Raw genomic sequence first — 26,429 nt, 5'->3', positions numbered from 1 at the left:
AAATTATTTATAAAGGTGCTGGAATGGTAAAATGTTCCCTGAGCAGGTGTTTTATCTCGATGCAGACAGCAAAGAGCAAGGTCAAGGTCAGGGATGGGGCTCCTGAGATGGAGCAGGGTGCTGAGGACTTCTCCTGGGGTGTTGGGGCTGTGCTTTCCCCTGTGTCACAGGAGAATGGCACTTCATATTCAGGTGAGCAGGGCTGCCAGGTGCCCTTCACTGAGCTGAAGTAATTTACATTCCCCCATGGCTGGTGAGTTACTGACCCCTTTCCTTAGGCTGAACACAAGGCTGGGCCTTGGCTTCCAAAGAAAAGGAAATTCAGATCTTCAGTTCCTGCTCAAGTCCAAGCTCCCACCTGTGCTAGGGAGCATTTCCAGGTGTGATTCACCTGAGCCACCTCAGCAGAGACAAAGCACACCCTGAGTGCCTTTTCCTCTGTGCTGAGCACACCCAGATCCCCACTGGCGTGTTGAAGGGAGACACAGAAATGCACAAGTGGCACCTGAACTTTGTTTCCTCATGGACAGCTACATTTGTGGTTATCCAGCTGATGGGAGAGGACACCACACAGGAGCAGCTCTCAGGGCTTGGATAAGAAACCTCACCTGTGCCAAGGGCTGGGAATTTGAAGGAAGCTTTGTGCCAAAGCACACACTCTCTACCACTGGGCCACAAGCACTTTTATCCTTGCACCACTGGGTCCAGATCAGAACTGAGACCCACAGCCTCAAATCAGAGCTGTTTCTGTATCTCCTGATGACCAGATCATCCTGCTCCTCTCACCTATGGAACAAACCTGGGGCTTTATTTGGTTAAAGTGAAAGCTGGTGTTGAGGTGGAGTTATCTGCACTCTGCTGGAATCTAAAATGTAAAAAACTCTCAGAACTTTGGGCCTGTAAGCCAAAGCTTAGAATTAAAGTCATAATTTGACCTGAGACTTTGGGAAAGCCTTCCAAACTTAGGTGATAGAAGTGAGAATGCAGATTTATATTTTAAAGCAGAGACATGTTAAGCTAGGTGAAGTTTAGAGTTTTAGAGTACAGCACTGCAGGTTTGTGTGCCATAACATGATTGGCTAAGAAAGCTCACACTGTAGCATGAGCCCATAAGATGAAATATTTAAGGATTGGGTCAAAACCATAAATATCCTTGTTGGCAGTGTTTTATTGGTTAATAAATCCTTAAAAGGTTTGAAACTAGAGGTCTTGTGACCTTCTGAGCCATGCAGTGAAGATGTGAGCCAAACTCACCCTTTCTGCCTATGTAGAAGATAAGAAAAATAAATCACATCATCTAAAGCAACTCAGAGGTTCTGTCTCTAACTCATGCAAAATTCCTTCACAAATCCCCACAAGTGCCAAAGGGAGCAGCCCCAAAACATCCCAGCTCTCCCTTTGTGAGCATCCCTGTCCCTGCAGAAGGGATGAGGAGCTGAGGCTGGCAGCAAAGGCAGCACAAGGACAAGCAGGGAGTGTGAGGCAGAGCTTGGCACTGCTCCCAGCTGCTCTCCCTGGCTCACCTGGCCCAGGCCAGCCCTGCCTGGAGGCAGCACAGCCCAGGGGATCAGTCAGGACCAGACAAGCAGGGCTGCAAACCCAACAGCATCTCAGCTGCACAGCTGTTGTCACGAGCTGGCAGGCCAAGAGTTTGGGAACAGCTATTTTTGTGGTTTGTTTATAGACAAAACTCTTAACATTTCTACCACTGTAGTATGTTGTTGACACTCTTATACTGCAATAATATCATAAATTATATTTAGAGGCTAGAATTGTGTTGTTTTGACTTTTCTTTGGTTCTTTGGCATCTGCAATGCCTGGAGGAAACTCAAGGCATCTTTAATCCTGACTTCACTGGGATCCTTGTATCAAAACATACAAAAGTGGCATTCAAAGGATGTGCATTTCAAACCATGTGGCAAAAACTTCCTGGGGAAAATGAAAACAAGAACTTCCTCTGGCTCCCAGGAGGCTTTCAGCTCTCCCCAGTGCCCTTGCAGTGGGTGGGAGGAGCTGGTGGGAGGCATTTCTGGTGTACCTCAGCACATGGAGCAGGGGCAGAGCACTGTCCCTGCCATTCCCTGGGTTTGACAGCATTCACCACCCCTGCTGGGCTCCCTCTCAATGAGCATTTAAGTGGTGCTGTTTTACAAGTGCAAATACTTGTGGAAATCTCATTTTAAGCTTCAGTGGTCACTGAAAACCAGTTTCAAAGGCAGGCAGGAACAGAAGGGGCACAGCAAACTGGGGCACTTCACCAACACTGCCCGACAGAGAATTACTCACTGCAGAGAGCACAGCATCCCTGCAACCACAGACACTGCACACAGCCTCACAGCCTGCCCAGGAACAGGGGCACACAGCCTGGCCAGGAACAGGGGCACACAACCTCACAGCCTGGCAGGAACAAGGGAGAGAGGCTGATTTTATCAGGAAGAAAATGATCATTAATCAGTGATTTCTGATTTCAGACCAATTTCTTTGAGTGTCCAACTGGAGTGTCACATGTGTGACATTCTGCAAGTAGAGGAGCTCTCAGAGCCTGAAGTTACTCAGACTTAAGCAAGGCCAGAAATCTTTGCAGCATGCCAGCCTCTGTCAAGTCATGGAGATGAATCCCTTCCTGCCCAATCCAGGCAGGACACCAGGATCAGTTCCCAGCAGGAGCAGAGGTTCAAGGCTACACCTCAGCTCTTTGCCCAGGGCTCTGTGTGCCTGCCAGCTCCATGCACAGCCCCTGTTCCTGCAGGAAGCCATGGCAGCCCTCTCCTTGCCCACCCACTGCTTCCAAACTGCTCAGCCCTGCTGTGGGACTGCCTCATCCCACCTCCATCAACCAATCCTGCTCCTGTTACTGCATGGGCTGAGCCGCTGCCTGCTCTTTCTGCTACCCACAAAGCTGAGACCATGGCCCAGCAAATGTCACAGTTGAGATGGCCACAATACACAGAGTATCCCCATACAATTCCAGAAAGCTTCACCCCATACAGAGTAACACCAGAACCTCATCAGAAGGCTTCAGGTGTGTGCCCATACAGAGTAACACCATACTACTTCAGAAAGCTGCAAACATCTGCTCTTCTTGCTCTTTAGCCCAACCTTTTACACCCCTCCTGTTGATGCACTGCCCCTGTGTGCCCTCTGCTCCCTGTGGTGGTTGTCAGTGCCCCTGGGCACTCCATGGCTCATTGCTGTCAGTGCTGCTCACAGCTGTGCCCATTGGGGATGAGCTGCAGCCCCACTCCCAATCACCACAAACTCTGTGCCTACAAGACCACCCTTTCCAAACCCCCCAGTGGCCAAAAATCCCATAAACATCTCCCAGTGGGACTGGCTGGGCTGAGATTTTCCTCCCTGCTCCCTTGATGCATAGGGGAAATACTGGATGGATCTTATCCTGGTACCAGAACAGTGACAGGGCCCTCTGAATCACCTCCTGTACTCACTGTGGCCTGGGTTTCCCCAGGACATTGTCACCCTGGGTTTCCCCAGGACATTGTCACCTGGGCAGAAGGGAGCCAGGGAATGCACCACTGACATGGAAAGAGGATTCCATGTGCTTCCTCCTTCACAGATCCTGAACTGGATGGGACAGGACCAAAACTTGTCCTGCTTTTGTTCATCCCTGCTTTTCAAGAACTGCTGTTCCTCAACTTCAGCCCTTTAGAATGATTCCTGCACCTCCAGAGAGCCTCAGCAGAATGCAGTAACCTTGAATTCCCTCCAAAGTCACAGGCTGGTATAGAACTACTGCACTGCTCCTTCTGGATGGTGCATGTTCCAGAGGAAGGGAAGAAATGCCTTATTTCCAAAGTCAGGGAATTCCATGGGATCTGCCAGCTCCAGCAGGGTGCCCAGAGCTGCCCTGGGCTCTGTGGGGCAGCCATAGCTGAGCAGAGCTGGGCACCACCAAGGGCTGTGGAGGAGCCATTTCACAACAGCTCAGATGTGGAGTTAAGGGAGCAGGCAGCTCTTGAGGGTGAGTGCCAGGGAAACCAGGGCACAGCAGGACTTTCAGTGGCACAGGGACCAGCAGGAGGAAGGGGGGGCATGGGCAGAGCCCTGCAGCAAAGGGCCTGTTGTTCCACTTGCTGTGTGTCACCTTCTGACCTTATGCTGACATTTGCAGCTGTCTGTGCAAGGGGAGCTCTCTCAGGGGAAGAAGCACGTGAGGTTCTTTGTGCTGGGTCAGAATTTTCCATGGATTTCAGTTACGTGTGCAGGAGCACAGGGCACAGGACAGGAAGCACAGGATGTTCTGCCCACCTGATCCCAGAGAGCACCAGGCTGGAAAGATGAGCAGCACTGAGCACCCAGACCTGCAGAATTTGAGATAAAGCCAAGCTGGTCCATCCCTGCATTGATTTCACATTTTCTCTGTCATTTGTACAGCCTCACTGAAATAACCCAAGTGTTGGGCCTACTGCCACTTCCACCAGGGCCTCATTAGCCTGGGCTTTGCCAAAGCTGGTCTTCAGCTCAGAGCCTTTTCCTCAGGGGTCCAACTCTGTGGTTTGCACGAGGTAATGAGATGCAGAGATGAGATGCAATGTTCCTGGCAGGAGAAACCCCAGGGGCACTGCACTCCTTGCTGCGATGCCAGCTTAGCCCCTATCCCCCTCCCCTCACCACCCTCCTGGCCCTCTGCATTGTGCCCAGAGCTCTGCTGAGCTTTCCATGCAGAAAGCACTGGGAATGCAGGCACTGTGAGGGGATGGGTAAGGAGCTGCAGGAGTTAGACTGGGACTCCAAAATGCTCTTCAGCTCTGCAGCCTTTGCATGAGTCACTTCATTTCTGTTAAACACCTCTGGCTGTGACCAAGGAATGCTCTCCTGGTATGTAGCTGGCGAAGAGACACTTGGAAAAGATGTTTGCAGCACAGGTTGTGTCTCCCACAGGACAGGGAGCACGCTAGGATGGATTGTGACCATCATAGAATCCCAGAATAGTTTGGGTTGGAATGGACCTTAAAGGTGATCTAGTCCAGGATGCCTTCCACTGTCCCAGTGTGCTCCAAGCTTTAGTGTCCAACCTGGCCTTGGACACTTCAGGGATCCAGGGGCAGGCACAGCTGCTCTGGGCACCCTGTGCCAGGGCCTCCCCACCCTCCCATGGAAGGATTTCTCCCTAAAATCCAACCTAAACTTACCCCCAGTAGGTTTAGATTGGAGTCCTTGAGGGAGCTGAAGTTGGACAAGGAGAGCCAGGCTGGGATCTCCATCACTTCCCAACTGCAGCACACCAAGCCTGGAGAAGGGCTGCCAAGGCAGCAGGTAAGGAAGGAGACTCTTCCCCCTGTACTCACCAATCCTGTCCAGCCTGTCCAGAGCCACAGTCTCAAAGGCTCTCCTCATCATGGGGTACTCCTCCAGAACCTCGTTGAAGTTGTCCACGGACAGCGAGTACAGGCGGCAGTAGGTGTCGGCGCGCACACTGGCCGTGCGCCGGCCACGCGTCAGCAGGCAGATCTCTGCAGGCAGAGAGAGGCTCAGACAGGGCATGGGCAGCACCACAGCACCCCTGCAACCCTCCCTGCAGTGCCCTGCCAGCCTCCCTCCCTGCAGTGCCCTCACAGCCTCCCCTCCCACAGAAAACAGCCACAGTTCACCTTGTGTGTGCACACTGACTCGCTTGAGGCAGCTGGCACACAGAGTTGCCCGCAGGGGTTTGCTGGTCCAGTCAGGCACACAAGGTTTGTTCTGGGGGATTATCAAAGGCAGCATTGTGTGTTCACACTGGAGGAGTTGTGTTTTTCCAGCTCCTTGTCGGCACTGGGAGCAGAAGGTCAAGCCGTGCTCTCATTGAAGCCGCTTGTCTCTAGATTTGTAGAGAGGCTCTGTGCTGATCTGTGCCTTTGGTGCCTGGCTGTAATTTTGATCTCTGTACCTGGAACATTTGTCTTTCCTGAGTTTTCAAGGATTTTCATGTCTATGCCACGAGCACTGTCAGGGAAAGCCACATCAGTGGCACCTCCCAGCTCGGGGTGTATTTACGCTGCTGTCACACACTCCTCACTGCTCAGCTGGTAACTGAACACAAAGCCCTGCATTCAACCACAGCTCCTTGAGCACCCAACAGAGAGCTCCCAAATCCAGCTTTTCCACTGCTTGCACAGAGCCTGGACAGCAGAGACAGGCACTTCAAGACAGATGGTGTGGGCTGCAGAGTGACAGCACTGTGCTCCCTGTGTGTGTTGGGTGGCAATTCTCCTGCACCTTTCCTTAGATTCATGCTGAGCCTCCCCAAAGCCCTGCTCCAGCAGCACCACAAGGTTCTGAGTGTGCTCCCAGGCTGCTTTCCCAAGGAAATGATGCTTAGGAGACAGTGCCACGTGTGTGAGGAGTTGTGATGGAATGTCACAGGCAAGTTCAATCCCATCTGGCAGTCAGGGGACCCTGACTCCAACCCTCCAGCTCCAAATACCAGGCTGCAAAACCCTTGTACCCAAGTGAGGTGCAGACAGGTTGTTCCACATGAACCAGGAGTGTGGGAAATGCATAATAGGAATTTTTTAGAGGAAAGGCCTGGAAGGTTTTGCTCTGTCTCCCCTCAGCAGATCATCAGAGGTGGTGCACTCAGAGCTTGTCCTGCAAGCTGCCTGTCTGCTGCCTGGGATGTGAGCTGCTGGCATCTTCCCATTGTCATAACCATGTAATGAGAGTAATGCTGGAAAATAAAACAGCTCAAGGCACGTTCCTAGCAGTCCTGTCCTGTTTGTGATTTGTACAGAGACCCCAGCCAGTGATACCCAACATCAACAGGACAAAGGCAGGTTCTACAGAAGAACCCAATCTCCATGACTATGGAGAACTGACAGGCCAAAAACATGCCTGGGATGTGAGCTGATGGCATCTTCCCATTGTCATAACCATGTAATGAGAGTGATGTTGGAAAATAAAACAGTTCAAGGCACGTTCCCAGCAGTCCTGTCCTGTTTGTGATTTGTACATAACCTCCAGCTGATGATACCCAACATCAGTAGGACAAAGGCAGGTTCTAGAGAAGGACCCAATCTCTATGACTGTGCAGAACTGACAGGCCAAAAACATGCCTGGGATGTGAGCTGATGGCATCTTCCCATTGTCTTAACCATGTAATGAGACTGATGCTGGAAAACAAAACAGCTCAAGGCACGTTCCCACCAATCCCACCCCATTCGTGATTTGTACACAGCCCCCAGTCAGTGACACACCCCCTGTCTGGGAAGCTGCCCAGAGATGGAGGAGGAGGTGCTGGGGTCAGTCTCACGTGGATCCAGGAATGGCTGAGCACAGCAGCCCTGTGCCTGTGGAGGCTCAGGGAGCAGCACACACCTCCAAAGTAGGATCCATCAGCCAGCTTGGTCTCCTTGTTGCCCTTGGTGAGGACGCTGACCACGCCGTGCTGGATGAAGTACATCTTCTTGCCGATGGTGCCCTCCCGGATGATGTAGTCCCCAGGCTGGAACACCTCAAACTTCAGCTTGGTCAGCATGGACGTCACAAAGTTGGGGTCTGCGTTGGCAAACAGGGGCATGGAGGCCACCAGCTTGCGGCAGTTGAAGTTGATGATCTCCTGAGCAGGTGTGTGTGAAGGACAGAGAGGAAGAGGAGAGGATGCACATATGTTAGTCAGCACATAATGACCTGTGAAGATCCCCACTTGACCTGTGCATTTAAAGTGGGATAAAATGGCTGTGCCTTGGTCTGGCTGGATGGGCTCTGGATGCTCAGAGCAGAGCTGGAGCCAGCGCCACACTCACTGCCTTCACCCCTCTGCCTCCCCTGACAGGGACAACACTCAAACATCCCAAACACACACACAGCATTCCTGTTTCTGCAGGAAACCTTGGGCTGTGAGGGAGCACAGCAGCAGTGAAATGCTGCCTGACAAAGCCCAGGGCTCCTCTCTGGGCAGGTGTCATAACTCACCTTGGCAGCCCCTGGTTCTCTGCTGCCCTTGCTTGTCAATGAGCTGTAAAACAGCACAAATGTGCCCAGGAGGAGAATGATCCCGGGCAGATGGGGACAGTGTCAGGAGAGGAGGGAGAGGTGCTCACCAGGCACTGGGCAGGGCTGGATCATCAACCCTGGCTGCAGAAAGCCCAGCTCAGCTCTCAGCTATCACCACAGCCAGGCTGTGCCTCCCCTGGGGCTCTGTGTCATTCGCAGGGGTGACAGCTCAGGAGCTGCTCTGTGCCCTGGCAGTCCCCACTCAGGACGTGGTGCTGAGCTCATCACCCAGCACAGCACTCCATGGAACAGGGATAACTGGAGCAGGAACAGAGAGAGCTGGGGAAGCATCTGTGTTCCCCCACGGGGGTTTTCAGAGAGGTCCCCTTTGAGACTTCAGCAAAACTAGTTTTAAATCCTGGCTGGCACTTGCTCAGCTCTTCTCTCTCCCATGGAGGAACATTGCTGGGGGACAAAGACAGAAGGCAGGCCCCTTCTGCAGCTGGTGGGTGACACACTGATGACATCCCAGGGACAACCAGGCTTCAGCTGGGAAGGAAAGGGGGCTTCTCTGAAGGCTCCTCCCTCCTAAGACCCTCCCAGTGAGTGGGGCATGGATGATGCCAGCACTCCATGCCAACTTTTAGCCAAACACATGAGCTGGGAGCTTCCTGAGCCCCTGGCCCAGGAGCTCCAGAGCTGCCAGAGGTGCTGGGAACGTGCCCTGCCCCCTGGCTGCCCTCTTACCTCCCGCAGGGGCTCGCTCAGCTCCCCCAGGATGCTCTCCTCATCGAACATCTTGCCCTGGTAGCGGTGCTCGTAGTAGTCGTGGATGCGCTGCCGCATGTCGGCGGGCAGCTTGTGGAAGGACATGTACTGTTCCACCTGTTTGTACTGAGCAGGGACACACAAGGGGCACTGGTTACCAGGACATGTCACAAAATCGTGGGCAGTACATACTGGCCCTGCTTCCTTCCCCTGCAGCAGTGGAAGAACATGTCCTGCTCCTCCTGTTTGTACTGAGCAGGGACACACAATATCAATGAACCATTACCAGGACATGTCACAGACTCATGGGCAGCCTGTGCTGGCTTCCCCTGCAGCAGTGGAAGGACATGTACTGCTCCTCGTGTCTGTACTGAGCAGGGAGACATGAAGCCACCAGGACATGTCACAAACTCATGGGCAACCTGTGCTGGCCCTGCTCCCTTCCCCTGCAGCAGTAGGGAGGTCCTGTTCCATCCATGGGGAGTGTGCAGACTGCCCTGCTGTGTTCTCCAAATGGCTGCCCTGTGGTTTAACCTTAGACTCATCCTCAGCTGGGTGCCCTGTGCTCACTGCCTGGGTGCTGAGCAGCCTGGACTCCCCTCCACACAGCCCTGTGGCAGCATCTCCCTGGCCACAGAGACAAACACAACTTCCCCAGCTATCATCCTGGGAAAGGCTGGGAGAAGATCAGAGAAAAGAATAAGAAACAATTCTTATCTTCACTTGGTGTGCCTGATATTGTGAACATTGGAATGTGTTATGGAGATTTGTTTATCAAAGGGTGGTTTCTTAATTAGCCAATGGTGATAGTGTTTGGACTAGAGGACCAATTAGGTCAACCTGTATCTGTCTAAAAAAGAGCAATGAGTCTCTTAATAAAGATTATTATTAATCAGCCTTCTATAACACATGGAGTCAATGCTAATTATTACCTGGCTGGGGGCTAATTACCATGACACAGCCCCAGCTGGGAGCAGGGCTGAGGAGGGAGTGCCTGGCTGGGGGTGCCCTCCCAGCAAACAGGATGGTGCAGGGTGGGAGCAGGAGAGTCCAAGAGCCCCCAGGTGTTTAAATGCAAGCCCCTCAGGGCACAGGCCCAGAAAGGAATCCAGGCCCAGGGACTGAACTGAAACCCCAGAGAAACTGAGATACATGAAGCCACAAAGTGGAATAGAAATATAGATTTTAGCTTTTAGTAGAAACTTACACTAAGTGCCTTGAGTATCTCAAAAGCTGCAGCAGAGAGCAGAGGCCTTTTTGTCCTTAGGCAAATTCTACCATGGTAGTGGTATTTCCATAAAGTTACCCTTCCCCAGACCAAATGTAAATTCAACCTGTTGTTCACATTTTTTAGATATAGTGTTCCCAAAACCAACAAAAACTGACAGAAATACATACACAGTTCTGATTATTACTCTAGTAATGTTATGTGAAATCTTAGACCACTAGAATTAGGGCATGTTTAGATAAAAAAGAAAAACTAAAACCTTCTATTAAACTCATTAGTTTATAATCATATTTAACCTATACTATATATGCTAGAGACCCTTCCTGCTCACTCACTCCCTCCTTGCCTACTCAAGATCCCACTCAGGAGTTGTTCCACTGCTGCTACCACACGAGAGATAACACTGCATCCCCTTGGAACTCTCACCTTCAGAAGATCTTGGAAGAATACAGAATAAAAACCTGAGTGTGGCACAGCAGCAGCCTGCTCCTTTTACTCTCACCTAGTGTGAATCCCAAACCCACAGCCCAGGAAGGTTTTTCCATGGCACAGGGCAGGACAGGGGCCAGCTGGGCTCCAGAGCTGTCACAGAGCTGTCACAGCCCCAGGGGCTGTAGCAGGGCAAGCACAGGACCTGCCCCACAGGCAGAGGGGCACACCTGGATCAATATCCTGATTTTTGGGCTGGAGCTGCAGTTCCCAGCCTCTGCTTCCCCCCTCTGTGCTCCTGCCCACCCTGCCATGATGGAACCTTTGCTTTCCCATCACTTTCTTCCCCTTTTCTTCACTCCTGTGCCCCAAGGATTTGCCCTAATCCCTCCACATTTTCAGCTGCTGGTTCACATTTCCATGGGGTCAGTTCCAGTGGAATACAGGGCACACAGTGACTGATGGCAGAGCTTTGGGGATGGATGGTGCTTTCTGTGAGTAAAGGACACCTCCCCAAGGGCCAGGGCTGTAGCAGGGTCCTGCTGCCCTGCAGGTGCTGCAGGACAAGGTGTGTGCAGGGAATGGTCACACTGCTCTCAGTACAGGACACAATCCTCAGTGTGTACTGCACTAACTGCTGACAGAAGGACTGTGCTGCTCCCTTCCCAGCCCTATTTCCCTTCTTCTCCCTGATAAATGTGTCCCTGAGTGTCCCTTTAGTGCAGGAGAGCCTGATCAGTGAAGTTGTGCTCGTTAGAGCACCAGCTCCTGCTCCAGGGACAGCCTGTGCTGGCACTGCCACCATGCATCAGAGGGCATCACTCCAGGAGCCAAGGTGGCAGAGGGGACACTCGGGGCTTCCTGGCATTTCCAAAGCACAGCAACTGCCTGGAGATACTCCTGATCCCTCCAGCCTGACCAAAGGCAAGGGAGTCCCCACCTACCACTGTCCCTTTGTCACCTGTGTGGCTCAGGCTCTGCAGGGATGGCTGTGGCAGGATAGGATGTGCTGGGTGCCCCAAGGAAATGAGGGAGGGAAAAGAGGGGGAAAGCAGCAGCAGAGTGGAGGACAGCAGCTCCCTTGTGGGCAACTCACCCAAAGAGAGTTTTGGAGGTTATGGTGCTCCAAGCAGAAGGTTTCAGGGTTTTTGATGTCTGCTGCCACTGCAGCCTGAGACAGCCAGGGGACAAACCAGGCCCAGGATGTGTGGGACTCTCACCAGGGAAAGGGAAATCATGAGGCACGAGCTTCTGCTGACTCAGGTTTATTAAATTCATCTAAAATCCACCAAGAGCTCTGCTTGCTTTAATGCTGCATTTTTGTTGAATAAATGATTTGCCAAAAATATCCCCTGAGGCTCTCAGCTTTAGTGCAGTGATTGAGCAGGAGCAGTGACCAGTGTCACCAGGAGCTTCTCCTCACCTGCTGCAGCCACCTGCCCCTGTCCCTGTCCTCTGCTCCACTGTCACCTGCTGTCCATCTTAACTGCCCTTTGCTTCTTGGGAAAAACATCCCCACGCTCCAAAAATGCACTGGGACTCTGCTTATTCACCACTGAACATGGATTTATGGCTTTGCAACAAAGAGCAATAAATTACTGCTCTGCAGTGTCCCCAGGGCTTGTCAGAGTCCCCTGTCACCGCTGTCCCCAGATAAGGCTCCCAGGAAAAACAGGACAAATTTACTCCCCCACAAATAAAGGTGCTGCTTCCCATTGCAAATGGAAATCAGGGTTATAAAAGCAAGCTGTGAAATAAGGAACCATCATTCTCTGTCATGGTTAAGGAGAGGGGGATCTTGTCTCCCCGCCTCTGCTGGTGCTCCCTCCTCTCAGCCATGAGGGTTTTGGGGCTCCCAGCTCTCCCTTGTGCAGAGATGGGGTCAGAATTGAGAGCATCCACCCCTTCTTTCCATGGCTTGAGAACTAAAGATTCACTGGGGTTTTCCCCCTTCCCTTGGAGCTGCTGAAGGCCCCACTCTTGTGGGGTCAGGGAGATGATGGCACACTCAGCTGGACCTCTCTAGAGCCACTTGGTGTCCCTTTGCTGCCTTCCACCCCTTCCCCTCCTCCTCCTCTCTGCTCAGCCTCCCATTTGTCCCCTGTCCCCAGCCTGACCTGTGCTCAGAGCTTAAGTGGCCTCTGAGTTCAACTCAAAACACTCATTTAGGAATTATTGCAATCTCTCTGAAGACAATCGAGCCCATTTAAATCCCAGCTCATTTTCTTAAGTCTGTTTTTCCTCAGATAGCCCTTGAAGGAGGTATTAATATATCAAAAGGAAACCATTCAGCTGAGGATTTTTGCTCCTCTGGCTGGCCACTTTCCTTCCTCTCACTTCCCTCTCCTTCTAGCAAAGCTCTGACACTCACAGCCCCAAGAGAACTGAGGATTTTTAACTCCTTCTGTGCCCTCAGGGATAAATCACTGAATAGACTCAACCCTGCCCCAGTTCTGAAGGTGAAGACCACCAAGCACAGGGGGGATTATTGATGGGCTCCACGATCCCTGAAGGTCCCTTCCTGCCCATTCCATGATTCTGGCACTGCTTGGATCCTTCCAGGATTTCCTGAGATCCCTGTGGCACTGGGTTTAACCCCACTCACAAATATCTCCACATTTGGAGCCCACAGAAGCCATCAGAGATGCCCCTGTGGGAGGAGCAGGAGGCTCCAGAGCAGCATTTCAGCTCAGGGCAGGACCCCTAGGAGCCACCTTGAGCAGTGCTGGGCTCTCCAAGGGGATCAGGGGGAAAATCAGCCCATGGGATTCACCACATGGAGCCTGCTGACAGGACACAGTGCAATCTTGGGTTTATTTTTCCTGATTTCTGATTAAGAGTCAAAGAGTGTAGCTCCCCAGCATTCAGCAACCATCAAACCCAAGGAAATGCTGACTTCTGGGGTTTTTTTCTCTCTTAAGCCGTTCATATTCCTACCCTCAGGACCTATTTATCCTACAGCTTACTCATGGTCATTCTCATGGAGTCACAGGAGGGGTTTAAGGAACAACAGAAGTTCTGTGACAAAAAGCTGGCAGCTCCCTCCATTCTGCAGGAGCTTTGTGTGATGTCCTGGTTGTGAGCCTTTCCAAAGGCTGCATTCATTGATTCCTGCACCATGGCCCTGCCTCATTGTGCTCATTTTGTCAGATTCCCACCAGAAAATTACTTTCAAGTGTCACCTCCTGGGAAACCTGCAACACTTTCCCTTACTGCACAGTGCCTTGGGGAATTACCTCACCCAGGGTCAGGCTCCTGATCTCTTGCTGTGGTACAGACAATTCCTGGAGCTTTTCTCCCACTTCTGTCCACATTCCTGGCACTGGGGATGGCTGTGAGTTGCCTCCCCTCAGTCCCATCAGCTCCTGTTCAGGCAGGGATTTTGGAGAATCCCATTTCTGTTCAGGCAGGAATTTTGGACAATCCCTTTCCTGGGCTGGGAGGTGGCAGTGGGCTGAGCAGGACCAAGAATGAGCTCCTGTTCAGGCAGGGATTTTGGACAGTCTCATTCCTGTTCAGGCAGGGATTTTGGAGAACCCCATTCCTGTTCAGGCAGGATTTTTGGACAGTCCCATTCAGGCAGGGATTTTGGACAGTCCCATTCCTGTTCAAGCACAGATTTTGGGCAATCTCATTCCTGTTCAGGCAGGAATTTTGGGCAATCCCACTCCTGTTCAGGCAGGGATTTTGGACAGTCTCATTCCTGTTCAAGCAGGAATTTTGGACAATCCCCTTCCTGGGCTGGGAGGTGGCACTGGGCTGAGCAGGATCAATAATGAGCCTGATGAACCCCCTGTTTGCCTCTGACATCTCTGCTGCTCAGGGCTCTGAGGAAGGCAAACGCAGGAGCTGTGGGACAAATCCCTCTGCATGAAATGTTGTGGTCTGAGGTCTAATCCTGTGCATGCCCAGGGGATGCAATATGGATAAACCTGCACATCAGGGCCATGGAACAGCCTGGTTGCCCTGGGAATGGCCCTGAAGGGAGTGCCTTGCAGGGCTGGAGAGGCCACATCCTGCCAGAAGGCACCAGGCCAGCACAGGGCACTTCTGGCCATGGCCAATCCATCTTTAGAAATATCCCAGGACATTGTGGAGATGTCAGGTCACTGGAACCACACATCCAGAATGGGACAGGGCAAAGGGACCAGCAGTAGAGCAAAAGTGGGGGAATGAGGTGAGATGTGCCCCCAAAGGCTGGAGATGGGGACAGGGGAGCAGGGGCTGTGTGTGCTGCAGCATCAGCTCTTCAGCTATTTATTTATTTATCTATCTATCTATCTATCTATCTATCTATTTATGTACAGCTCCAGTGCCAACATGAATTCCCAGACTGATACTGAAGTCTGAACCCCCTCCCTGGGCAGGGAGGTTCCCTTGCCAGGACAACACAGGCAGGTGCCACATGGTGGTCACAGGGCAGAAGGACCAGTCTGCCTACCAGGCCAGGTGGAGATGTCACAATCTGAGCTGTTCCTGCCATGTTTTACAGCCTCAGAATGAGCCTGCTCTCAGGAATGGGTAAATTAGGTTCACCAGTGACCCATTCTCCTGCAGGAGCAGGAACTGCTCAGCCCTGGTCTGGTTAAGGCAGTTTGCACCTCAAGGCTTTCTGAAAAGAAGCTATGAGGTTTTCATGAAACAAATATTTCTGTTTTATAACCAACCCAGGATTCTTTCAGGGAAAGGATTAAATAAACCTAAACCAACTGACACAATTTCTGAGTTTCTGGCTGACATGAACACCCCATTACCTGTTTTTTGCATTCTTTTGGCTCTGCAGAGCATCCAGAACCCCCTGACTGCAGAAAAGCAAAGCTGGGGCCCTGACACCATCACTGGAGCCATCATTTATCAGCCTTGTTATCAGCCCAGGCTGCTTTGATTGACAGTAGTGTGGGACACAGCAGTGCTCAGGCCATCTCTGCACAGAGGGAACGAAAACCCAGTGCTGGCATGACAGGATAAAGCCAGGCTCTCCAAACTTTTTCCAATTAGGAAATTTGATTACATTTTGCATTTGATTAAGTGCTGCAAACACCTTTAATTTCTAGAGTGCTGCACTCCCTGCCCTCTCCTTCACACGCATTACCCAAGGAGTGAGTGAGCTCTGCATCTTCCCTGACCTCCACCATGGGTGCTGGCTCAGGAGGAGACTCCTCCAGAATGCCTGGGAGCTCAGGGAATGTGGGGACAATCCCTGAGAACTTCCTGGTGACCAGTCCTCTCTGGAATGTCACTTCCAACCCTGCCCAGAGTGGTAGAGCATGTGAGATTCCCCCTGGCAGCTCAGTGGCAGGGAGCAGTGGCAGTGTGTGCCCACTGCAGGCTCCCAGAGCCACCACAGTGTGTCTGTGCCCACCACAGCTCCAGCAAAGGGTTAATCAGCTCTGTGGGCACGGTGCCAGGCTGCTGGGATTATCCAGGAAGGATCTGTGCCCCCAGTTCCCTGCACAGGCTCATGGGGAGCAGGAGAGGGACTCCAGCTCCTGCCCACTGACAAAGCAGATCTGGGATTCCCATGCCAGGGGCTGGATCTGCATCTGGGCACTCAGCAACACCTGAAAGGTTTTCCTCAAGTCAATTTGTCTAAATATTCTGAGGTTAATGAGACTCTGGAGCTCTGCAGCACCCTGGAGTTGTGAGTTCCACTGTTTCCTCATGGAGCATAAAAAAGCCCAAATCCCTCTTTAAACTTGTTGATAGTAAAACTGTTATTTTACTGTTAAACTAAAACTATTATTATACTGGTGTTCAAGAAGGAGCAAGGACTGCCTGACCCCAGGACAGGTCCCCAGCTCTCAGAGCAGTGGGCAGGCCAAGGGCACTGTCTGGATTCTTCCCCAACAAATCCTGGTCCAACATGCCAAACAGAGATAGAACATTCCAGTTGCTTTATTTCAGCCTTTCCCATGACTAAACCTTCCCCAGTTTCTCTTTGCTGAGTTCAGGGTGCTGACAGGAGGGCTGCAATGTTCCAGCTGCACAATGAAGTGCTTGGAAAGGCAGAGCAGGGATGAGCTGTGGGCTGTGCAGAGGTGTGAGGAGCTGAGGGAAGTGCTGGCAGTGCTCTGCAGGATTCTGAAGTGATTCTGTCTCCAGTGTCCCCTCCAATCCTGCTGCAGCACATGCTGCTTCAGAGACACTGCTGGGTAACACTTCTGATCTAAACATGGCAAAGACCTTGGCCATGTTTGAAATTCTGCTTTAACAAGAAAAGGAACCCTTGAACATGAGGATTTCCATAGGAGCATTATTGGGGTGCCACTGTGAAGCCCCCCTGGGCTGGGGGAGCCCAGGCAAAGAGGCTGTGAAGAGCCCAATGAAAGAGAAAGTGCAAGTCCTTACCCAGTCAAGAGGTATTTTAAGAACAAGAGGCACTGCATGGACTGCTGAGGGAGGAGGAGGAGTGGAGAGATGAGGCTCTGGAAGGAGAGATTAGGGCTTCAGTGGGCTCTGCAGTGCTGACAGCAGCAAGCTCTGCCTCTCAGTGATGGCTCAGGTTTTTGCTTTTATATTTTCACATTCTGTGCCGCTTTAGCGTGTGGGTCTGGGTTCATGTTAGGGGATGCTGAGCTCTGTGCACAGAGCAGGGAGACAAAACAATTCCTGCTCTAGCTGGGGACCAAGGACAAATGATCCAAATCTCAGGCCCAAGGGCATAAACAACATGGACTGAAGGATGGGACTTCATGGGCTGGAGCTGTAATTGGACAATTAACTCCAATTTGCAAATGGACCAAAACTTATAAAAGTGTGAGACCCCATGACCTGTGGTCCATTCTGTGGCCATTTGGGGTTGTGCTGCCCAAGGTGGATCCATTGAGGGTATCCTTTTAAAAAATCCCTACTATATTCTTTAGCTCAATCTAGCCTCTGTTCTAGGTCAGCCTTCACAAGGCATCACTGCAGTCCCTGCTCTGGGTGTTCCTGGGGAGCTGAGCCTCCCTGCACCCACTGGGATGGGAGAGTGACCCTGACTGGGATAGATGAGTGGTGTGATGGCTGACTCTCACAATTAAAAGGCAAACATCATGTATATGTATTAAGAGAAGTTTTAGAGATTTAGAGCTAAGTTTTACTACCCTTGTGTTGTTACCAGGGGTGACCTGGGTTTGGGATGTTTGGGAGGGTCAGCTCCTTACTGTGGCAGCACCTGAGCTCCAGCCAGGATGTCAGGAAGGGATCTCCACCACTGGACAGATGGACAAAACTTTGGGGGAACTAAAGGGCTAAAAAGTAAAACCTCCATTGTGTGGATGAGCACATGGTGGGAAAAATCCTCTGCTCCTGGTGCTGTAATATTTTCTCTATTCAGCCTTCTGTTGTATTTTTGATAAGGTTTTAATAAACCTTTCAATTTTTGCAAGTGAGCATCATTTCTCACTATGGGGGCTGAGCATCCTTGCCCTGTTCCAAGGAGCTGCAGAGAGCAGCAACATCACCCTCCCCACCCTCAAGGTTACAGAGCACTGGGGAGGAGGAGAGGGTGACTTGACAGAAATACTAATCCAGCTGAGCTGCAGGATTAGGGAAAGAAATTATTAGGAGAACCTGCAAAAAGCATGAAAATAACAGGCATATCTGGCTGGTTTATTCCTCTCCTGGGCAGGGAACAACCTTCCTCTGATGTGAGCCACAGTTACACAGGCTGGGGTGGAATTCTGCAGCCAGTAATGAATAAAGGCTGGAGCTGATCCATCAACAGCTGCAGAGGGTCTTGTACCCCTGCTCCTATCCTTGACCCCCCTCACCAGTACCTGCACCAGCTCTGGCACTCATGGGCTCAAAAAAAAGCTCTTCTAACCCACTGATGTGACAGAAAATGAATGTGGGAGCAGAGATGAGCTCAGGGAGGCTCTGGGAAGCCAGGAAGGTGTGCCCAGCTGAGCACAGTGCCAGGGAGCCCTGGGTGAGAACAGGCTCAGCTCTTGGTCAGAGCTGTCCCATCCATTCAGATTCAGCTCCACACTGCACAACAGCACCTGGGGACATTGTCCTGCCAGAACCCCTCAGGAAGGAGCTGTGCTGGTGTCTCATGTGCAGGAAACATGCCAGGATACTGTGGAGTTAAACTCCAGGTGAGGTTAAGAGAGAAGCTCAGCTCCTGATCCTGCTGCTGACTCTGTCACCATGGGAAACTCTGATGGGACAGACAGGTCCCTCCTCACTTTGCCTCTGGGGCTGGAGGTCAAACAATCCCTTCAGAGAGCCCCATCCAAAGAGCTGCTCCTATCTGGAGGGCCAGGGCTGGCCCTGCACCATGGCTGTGCCCCCTCCATGCTGGGAGGGCTCTGTGCCACAGGGACTGTGCCCGGGCACCCAGGAACCTCAGCAGCTCCCTGGCTTGGAGGGGGCATTCCCTCTGAATTCCCCATGGTTCCTGCCACCCCATGGATCCACCCAGCCCTGCCTTGCACAACCAGCACAGCATGAAGGGAGAGGGTCCAGGAGGAGATTCTGACAGGACAGGGATTCAATGTCCCAGTGTTCAGAGAATCCAAGGCAGAGTGAGACAAGCCTGCTCCTGAAGCCAACAGACAGCACAGCTTGGCTTTTACTCCTCTTTTCCAAAGCCCTGCTTGTCCAAGGGAAGAACCAGTGGGCTGGCAGAGGTCTGGACAATCTGAAACCTCCCCAAAACCCCACTCCTGAGCCTTGTCCTGAGGGTCCTGCACAGCAAAGCCTCCCAGGGCAGTTCCAGCTGTAACCTCCTCTCCTGTTTGTGTTTGTGCTGTTCCTCTCCCCCTCCATGGTGTCCCTTTCCTTGGCCACTCCCAGCACAGCTCCCCAGGCCCCTGCAGGCTGAGCTGTGCTGGGGGACAGGCAGAGCCCACAGGGTGCTCAGCAGAGCTCTCTCAATCGCTGCTGGCTCCTACCAATCAACCTCCAAACTTGTTGAGATTCTCTCTCTAATGTGCTTCAGCAGACACTTTGTCCCAGGAGGACTGAACTAAATTGAGTTGCAGGGCTGCAAATCACGCAGCAGCCTCATTTTAATCATGGCTATTCAAGTGCTAAGGAATGCACAAAGTAAATACATATTTGTTTTTAGGCCATCACTTCTCCCATTTGTGAGAGGAAAATGAATGTACTCAATCCCTGAGGCTTTGATCCTCACAGGATAACTTGGGAGATGAACCTGCCACAGGAAATACACCCTTGGTTCAACCCTGTCCCCTCTGCCAGAGCTCCTCTCCTGGGTCTGTTAACCCTCTCACTCACATCCCCACATTCTAACGAGGCTTTCACCCTCCCCACTGTCCCTGGCATCCCCTCTGCAGTCCCTGCTGCCTTCCTGGGCATTGATTTCCCTGAGCTGTGCCAGGGATCCCAGTGCCAGGGTCGAGCTGTGCCCTTGTGTGAGCTCAGGCTGGAGGCAGAGCCCAGAGTGCCCAGTGCTGCAGGTGCAGGGCTGCCTGTGCCAGGCTGCCCAGGTGGTTGGCTTTGCAGATCAGTCCTTGACTTCTGTGCTACTTCAAACACATTTGAATAAATACTCTGCATCCTGAGATTTGATCAGCCTGCACTCCCAGTGCTGCAGTGTCCTTCTCTTTGGCGTGCCCTGCTCTCTGTGGGGATCAGCCTGGCTCAGCTGTGACACAGAGCTAAAACTCTGGATGCTCTGGATGCATGCCAGGCCTCCACACTCTTCTCCTGGGCATTCCCCTCCTTCAGCTCTAGATGTGGTTTGGGATCTTCCCTATGCTCCAAGCATGAGTCAATCACTGGTCTCCTTTGCTCTCCCTCTCTGCCCTGCTCTCCTCCCATTGGAATTCCTGTGTCTCAAACCTGTTCCAAGGTCATCCCACCTTCTTCCTGAACTCAAAATCCACCTGAGCAGGACCTGCTGGTCACAGTTTCCCCACTTGAATCACAGCTCCCCTCTCACCTAAACTGCACCTGGCAGGGTCAGAATAGGAACAATTCCTCTTCTTAAATCTCCAGATCGAATGTACCCACGAGACCCTGGCCATAAAACCTCCCCAGCCCCATAAGTGAGGGCAGCTGCATTTTTTGGATGCCCTGCCCAGCTCACAGATTCAGTGACTGTGGCAGTCTGATCAGATGTGACATTTCTGGCTGTGCCCTCCTTTCTGCAGTCCAACAATGGTGCCATTAATTCCACAGCTACCTGGGGAACCTGCTCTGAGCTCCTGAGCCTTGATCTGGGCTTTGGGGGCTGTTCTGCAGCTTCACTCAGAGCACTGGAGTGAATAATCTGGATACTTTCAAAGAGGGCACTTGCTAAACAAAAGCTGCACATTCTGGAACATTCACTTGGGGTTTGAAACAAGATGTGGGAAAGGAAGAAGTTACTTAAAATTTTAGGTACTGGTGACATTGATAACGCTGGTGTACAATGACAGGCAGAGACAACAACAACCATCTCCCTGCCCTGCTGTTAACTGATCCTGCTTCTGTTTCCTCCTGAGGGTGTGGGAGTGCCTGAATGGGGATGAGGGGGCAAGGAACAGAGCCCTGGCCTCTCACACTGACAGTGCTGGGTCCCTCAGGACAGCAAGGAAACCACGCTGGGCTCCCTCTGGACAGCACAGAGACCACCCTGGGCTCCCTCTGGATATCACAGAGACCACCCTGGGCTCCCTCTGGATATCACAGAAACCACCCTGGGTAGCACAGAGACCAGCCCAGGCTCCCTCTGGAGAGCAGAGACTACCCTGGGCTTCCTCCAGATATCACAGAGACCACCTTGGCCTCCCTCCAGGCACCACAGAGACCACTCCAGCCTCCCCATAGATATCACAGAGACCACCCTGGGCTCCCCCCGGACAGCACAGAGACCACCCAGTCCTCCCTCTGGATATCACAGAGACCACCCTAGGCAGCACAGAGACCATCCCAGCCTCCCTCTGGACGGCACAGAGACCACCCTGGCCACTCTCCAGATATCACAGAGACCACCCTGGGCTCCCTCTGGATATCACAGAGACCACCCCGGGCTCTGTCCAGATATCACAGAGATCATCCCATCCTTCCTCCAGACAGCACAGAGACCACCCCAGCCTCCCTCTGGATATCACAAAGACACCCTGGCCTCCCTCTGGACAGCACAGAGACCACCCTGGACTCCCTCCAGATATCACAGAGACCACGATGGGCTCCCTCCAGATATCACAGAGACCACCCCAGCCTTCCTCTGGACAGCACAGAGACCACCCCATCCTCCCTCCAGATATCACAGAGACCACCCCAGGCTCCCTCCAGAGGAACACAGAGACCAGCCCAGGCTCCCCCCAGACAGCACAGAGACCACCCTGGGCTCCCTTTGGACAGCACAGAGACCACCCCAGGCTCCCCCTAGCCAGCCCAAAGCCCAGCCCAGCAGGGCTGTCCTTACCTTCTCCTGGTACTGGCGGCGGGACGAGTCCAGGGACTGGATGAGGGCGGTGGCGTGGCCGATGAACATGGCGTAGCAGGTGGCCCCCACAATCATGCTGAGCATGGTGAGCCACACGTCCGACATCCCCACCGGCGCCTGCTGCCCGTAGCCGATGCACAGCATGTGGCTCATGGCCTTGAACAGGGCATAGGAGTACTGCTTCCCCCAGGAGTCGTTCTGCAGGGACAGGGCACAGCTTCAGCACGGGGACAGGGCCATGGGCCAGGAAAGCACCCCTGGCACTGCACCCCAAAATCCCTGTCAGAGGCACCTTGATGTGTTACACAGGAAATTTCATTCTTTGGCAGCTTGGAGGGCTGGGGGGGTCTTTGCAAGCAAGGAGGGATATGGGGTCTCAACTCCCAGATCACTCAGAGCCCCCATAACTCCCATATCCCTCACTGAGACCCTACACCTCAATGTCCCCATAGCCTCAGAACTGCTATATCTCTCACTGAACCCCTACACCCCAAACCTCTCAGAGTCCCCATAACTCCTGTATCACTCACTGAACCCCTACACCTCAATGCCCCCATAACTCCTATATCCCTCACTGAGACCCTACACTTCAATGCCCCCATAGTCTCAGAACTACTATATCCGCCTCACTAAACCCCTACACCTCAAACCCCTCAGAGCCCCCATAACTCCCATATCCCTCACTGAGACCCTACATCTCAATGCCCCCATAGCCTTATAACTCCTGTATCCCTCATAGAGCCCCTACATCTGAATGCCCCCATAACTCCCATATCCCTCACTGAACCCCTACATCTCAATGCCCCCATAGCCCCATAACTCCCAGATCTCTGAGACTCTACAGGTCAAACCCCTCAGAGCTCCCATATCTCTCACTGAGCCCCTACACCTCAATGCCCCCATAACTTCTCTATCCCTCACTAATACCCTATACCTCAACGCCCTCAACTGCACCCAAAAATCCCTGTTGGAGGCACCTCAACACAAGAAATTTACTCTTTGTTACACAAGAAATTTAATTTCAGAGCCCTCACGGCCCCGCAAGCCCAGCTCAGTCCATTTGGAAAAACAAGCCCAGATCCCAGATCTGAGATCAGCACTTTGGCCCTGGTTTTTAGAGACTCCGTGTGCTTTTTCCATCAGGGAAGGCAGCCAGGGTGTCCTGCTGGTAATCTGGGATAAATCCAGATGATACACTGGGAGATTTTCACAATTACCCACAAGTGGGAAAGGGAACTGAAGCAAATCATTTCCTCCCCTGGGAAATGGACTTGAACTGAGAACTGAAACAGAGAGCCTGAGCAAGGCTGCCAGCAGCAGGATCTGAGAGTGAGGAAAATCACTGCCCAGCAATTTAGGAAATGGCCAGGGTCTCTGCTCATTACCTGGGGACATGAGAAGGGCAGAAAATGAAGTTGGTAATGTCTGGACAGCAAGTTCTTCTCAGCAAAACTGGGTTTTTTCAGAGAGCTGAGGAACTACAAATGGTTTCATTTGAGAGCAGCAACATCCTGCCAGGAGAGAGTGCTGAGACACCTTGCGCTCTCCACACAGGCAGCACCTCAGCATGGCACAGAGAGAAAAACCAGCACAAGTTCCCTGGTGAGACAGCACTCAGGTTTAGCCTGAGCTCATGGAACAGCTTGAGGTGCATTTGTCATCCTGTGGGCATTATCTGCCAGCAAGTTCTTGCTGTGAAACCTTGACAAGTAACTGCTCTGGCATCACACATGGCTCCTGCAAGGAGGTGAAAATGCCTCTGCTGGGTGACAGCACTGGGCATTGCTCAGCTGCTCCCTGTTCCTGGAAGGGGCCAAGGTTATGGATGGAGTTGTGCAGACAGAGGTGCTGTGGCAGCTTGGAAGGTCCCTGCACAGGCCAGCTGCTGGCTTGGCAATAAACAAGGAATTCTCCATCCAGAGCACCAGTGGCCAGTAGTGCTGGGAGCTCTGGAACTCACTGGGCATCTCCTGGAGGTGTCTCATCACAGCCAGGGAGTGGCTGATGGCCTCCCTGCAGGCAGCTCTCAGTGCCACTGATGCCCATGGAAAGTTCTCACTGACCTTACAGGGAGCAAACAGTGACAGAGCTGGGCACAGGGCTGGATGGAACCTCTGCCCAGGGCTGGTGCTGGGTTAGGAGATAAGCACATGGACAAAGGCAGCTGATAGCATTACCTGGCCAGATTCAGTTTCATTATGCAAGCCAGGGCGGATTCCCACTGCAGCAAGAAGGGCAAAGCCACACAAGTGACAGCAGAGCTGACAAGGGAGCAGTGGCACAGGCACAGCCCAGCAGGGACTGCTCCTGCTGCTGGTGCCAGCCTGTCTGGGCTCACCTCCCAACAGAGCAGGAACCTGGAAAAACCACCCTGGAGCCAAGAGACAGGGGCCAGAGACAAAGTGGCCATTGGTGACTGGGCCGGCTGTGCCCTAGGCTCATGTGTGAGGAGCCCAAAGGAGCTGCACACAGGGCAGGACAGGGCACAGGGTGTTTGTCCCCTGGCCAGGGCGCAGGAAGGGTCTGACTACAGGAGCTGCCAGAGGTGTGAGGCCAAAGGAGTGACCCCTCCTGCTCCACTGCCTCCAGGCTGTGCTGGGATCTGAGCCTGGCCAAAGAAGTGCTGGGTGCCCCCAGGTTCTGTGGCATTTTTGGTTTCCACCCCCAGGTTCTGTGCCATTTTTTGTTTCCACCTCCAGATTTTGTGGCATTTTTGGTTTCCACCCCCAGGTTTGGTGGCGTTTTGCAAATCCATTTCTGCTCTGTGTGGGCACCAGGCCTCTCACAGAGCTGCCACAGGCATCCTGCCCTCCCAGGAGCCCCCTTCCCTCAGCCCTGCACTCCTGGCACTCTGAGGCCACAGCCCTGCACTCAGGGATGGCAGCTGCTGTGACTTTAGCCCATCCATTGTCCCTCACGCTGAGGCAGCAGCAGGCAGCTGTCACATTTGGCCACTCTGCTCCAAATGCTGCATCCCTGCAAAGGTGGGAGCTCACTGCCAGTGCTGTGGAGTGTCACAGCCCATGGTGCTGGGGCACAGTGCAGCTGCCCTGTCCCTTCCCTTGCTGAATGAATTCCTTCCCATCCCTCTCTGGCTGTTGCAGGGATGCTGCTGCCCTCTGAGTTCAGTGTGGCAGTAGTTTAACAGGGCAGCACAGCTCCAGCACAGACCTGAGAGCAGGGACAAAGGAAGCTGAGGGAATTCCAAAGGGAATCTGGGCAGACAGAGCAGTAATAGCTGAGCTGGAAAACTGGCAGCCAGGCTCTTTAGTGGCTGTGAACATCTGGGTACCAGGCAGGCTGGAGGTTTAAAAGCCATTCTTCCAGCAACTTGCTGCTCAGGAGTGCTGTTTACAAGGAAGCTTGCCAGTGTTTTGTAGGAATTAGCCATCCAAAACTCTGACATCCAGCATGCACAGAATTCCCTGGGAATTGCACAGCTCTGAGCCCCAGCAGCAGCAGCAGGGCTCCTGTGAGGACAGGCTGAGGGTGCCAGACTGAGGGATGGCTAAGGGATGACAGACTGGGGGGTGGGAGCTGCAGGAAAGCACAGAGCTTTCCAAACAAACCCTGAGCACATCAAGCACTGCTCAGAGAGAGGCACTCCTGTGAAGGGGAAGCCTTTCAGAGCAATTACGTTTAGGGAACCAAGTGTGAAGAGCACTGGATGCTCTGTGATGATTCTTCACTTTCAGCTCCTGGTACCTCTTTAGCTTTCAGGTTTTTTGTTTTCCCCAGGATGAGCAGACAGGTCAAGCCCTCAGTACTTGAGGCCAGACTAGAAGATGTTCCAGATGCAGTGTGGCCACGGGTTTATCAGCACCAGGTGCCTCACAGTGCCACAGCTCATTCCTGTAAGAGCCATACCCTATCTAACACCCAGCTACACCAGCCCCCACTGCAGCACCACTCCACAGATACTGGAGTGGCTAAAATGGCCCATCAGGGCAGGGAAACGAGGCCTTTAACTGCAAGGGGAAAATGACTCCTCCTCGTTAAGCAAATCCCAAAGCATGCAAAAGCAGAGCTACAGCTCTGTGCCTGCTCACAGTTAAGAGGGGGTTATCTCACAGGCCCCAAGAGACTCTGCAAAAGGCACTGAAATGACTTTGAAGCAGTTTCTGACTGGTTTGTTTTTAACATCCACACTGGCAGTGCTGGAAGGGCTTCTCTGGCATTAGAGTCTCAGATCCACCTTTGAATACTTGGAGGCACTTCCCTGGAACACTTCAAAGGCACTGCTGGGTTCTGTAGTACCTTACAGAAGCACCTGGAGGCAAACTGTGGTGTCTGACAGAGTATTTTGGTTCTGATGTACATGTGAGTGTGCCTGCTTGAAGCCTCCCTGGAGAGGAGGAGTGAGATGAGTAAAGACATGGAGAAGTACTGGAAGTTCTTGGGATAGGGATGTAATCCCATCATGGAGGTGATGAATCTTCTTTCCCTGCAGCATGGAAACGAGGGCTGGTTTATGGAGTGCCAAGTGGGAAACCCCAGAGCAGAGGAAGAGCAGCACCATCTTTGTCTCAGACAAAGCCCCCAAAGAACAATGTTATGCCTGATTTACACCATTAACATTTGGAGAACTCAGGAGATGTCTCTGACCATCCCTGCCCACCCCTGGAGCTGCTGGGCTGGGAAAACACCCCTCCAGATCCAGTTTGGGCTGGGAAAACATCCCTCCACACC

General features: G+C 52.6%; 1 protein-coding gene across 1 annotated transcript in view; it reads right to left on the bottom strand.

Moving 5' to 3' along the window:
* HCN4 (hyperpolarization activated cyclic nucleotide gated potassium channel 4) overlaps nt 1-26,429 on the bottom strand; it is a 101,782-nt gene that overhangs the window by 8,368 nt on the left and 66,985 nt on the right. The window contains exons 4-7 of the mRNA XM_054272383.1: nt 21,720-21,938; nt 8,680-8,826; nt 7,315-7,555; nt 5,307-5,471 (exon numbers count right to left, since the gene is read on the bottom strand). Of these exons, the coding sequence (XP_054128358.1) occupies nt 5,307-5,471; nt 7,315-7,555; nt 8,680-8,826; nt 21,720-21,938 (772 nt within the window). The remainder of the gene's footprint in view (nt 1-5,306; nt 5,472-7,314; nt 7,556-8,679; nt 8,827-21,719; nt 21,939-26,429) is intronic.

Source organism: Melozone crissalis, unplaced genomic scaffold (genome assembly GCF_028551555.1).
Source record: "Melozone crissalis strain CALT ecotype California unplaced genomic scaffold, PUWL_Pcris_2 ptg000014l_1, whole genome shotgun sequence".
Taxonomy (NCBI): domain Eukaryota; kingdom Metazoa; phylum Chordata; class Aves; order Passeriformes; family Passerellidae; genus Melozone; species Melozone crissalis.
The sequence above is the reverse complement of the archived record's forward strand: the minus strand, read 5'-3'. Positions and strand labels throughout refer to the sequence as shown.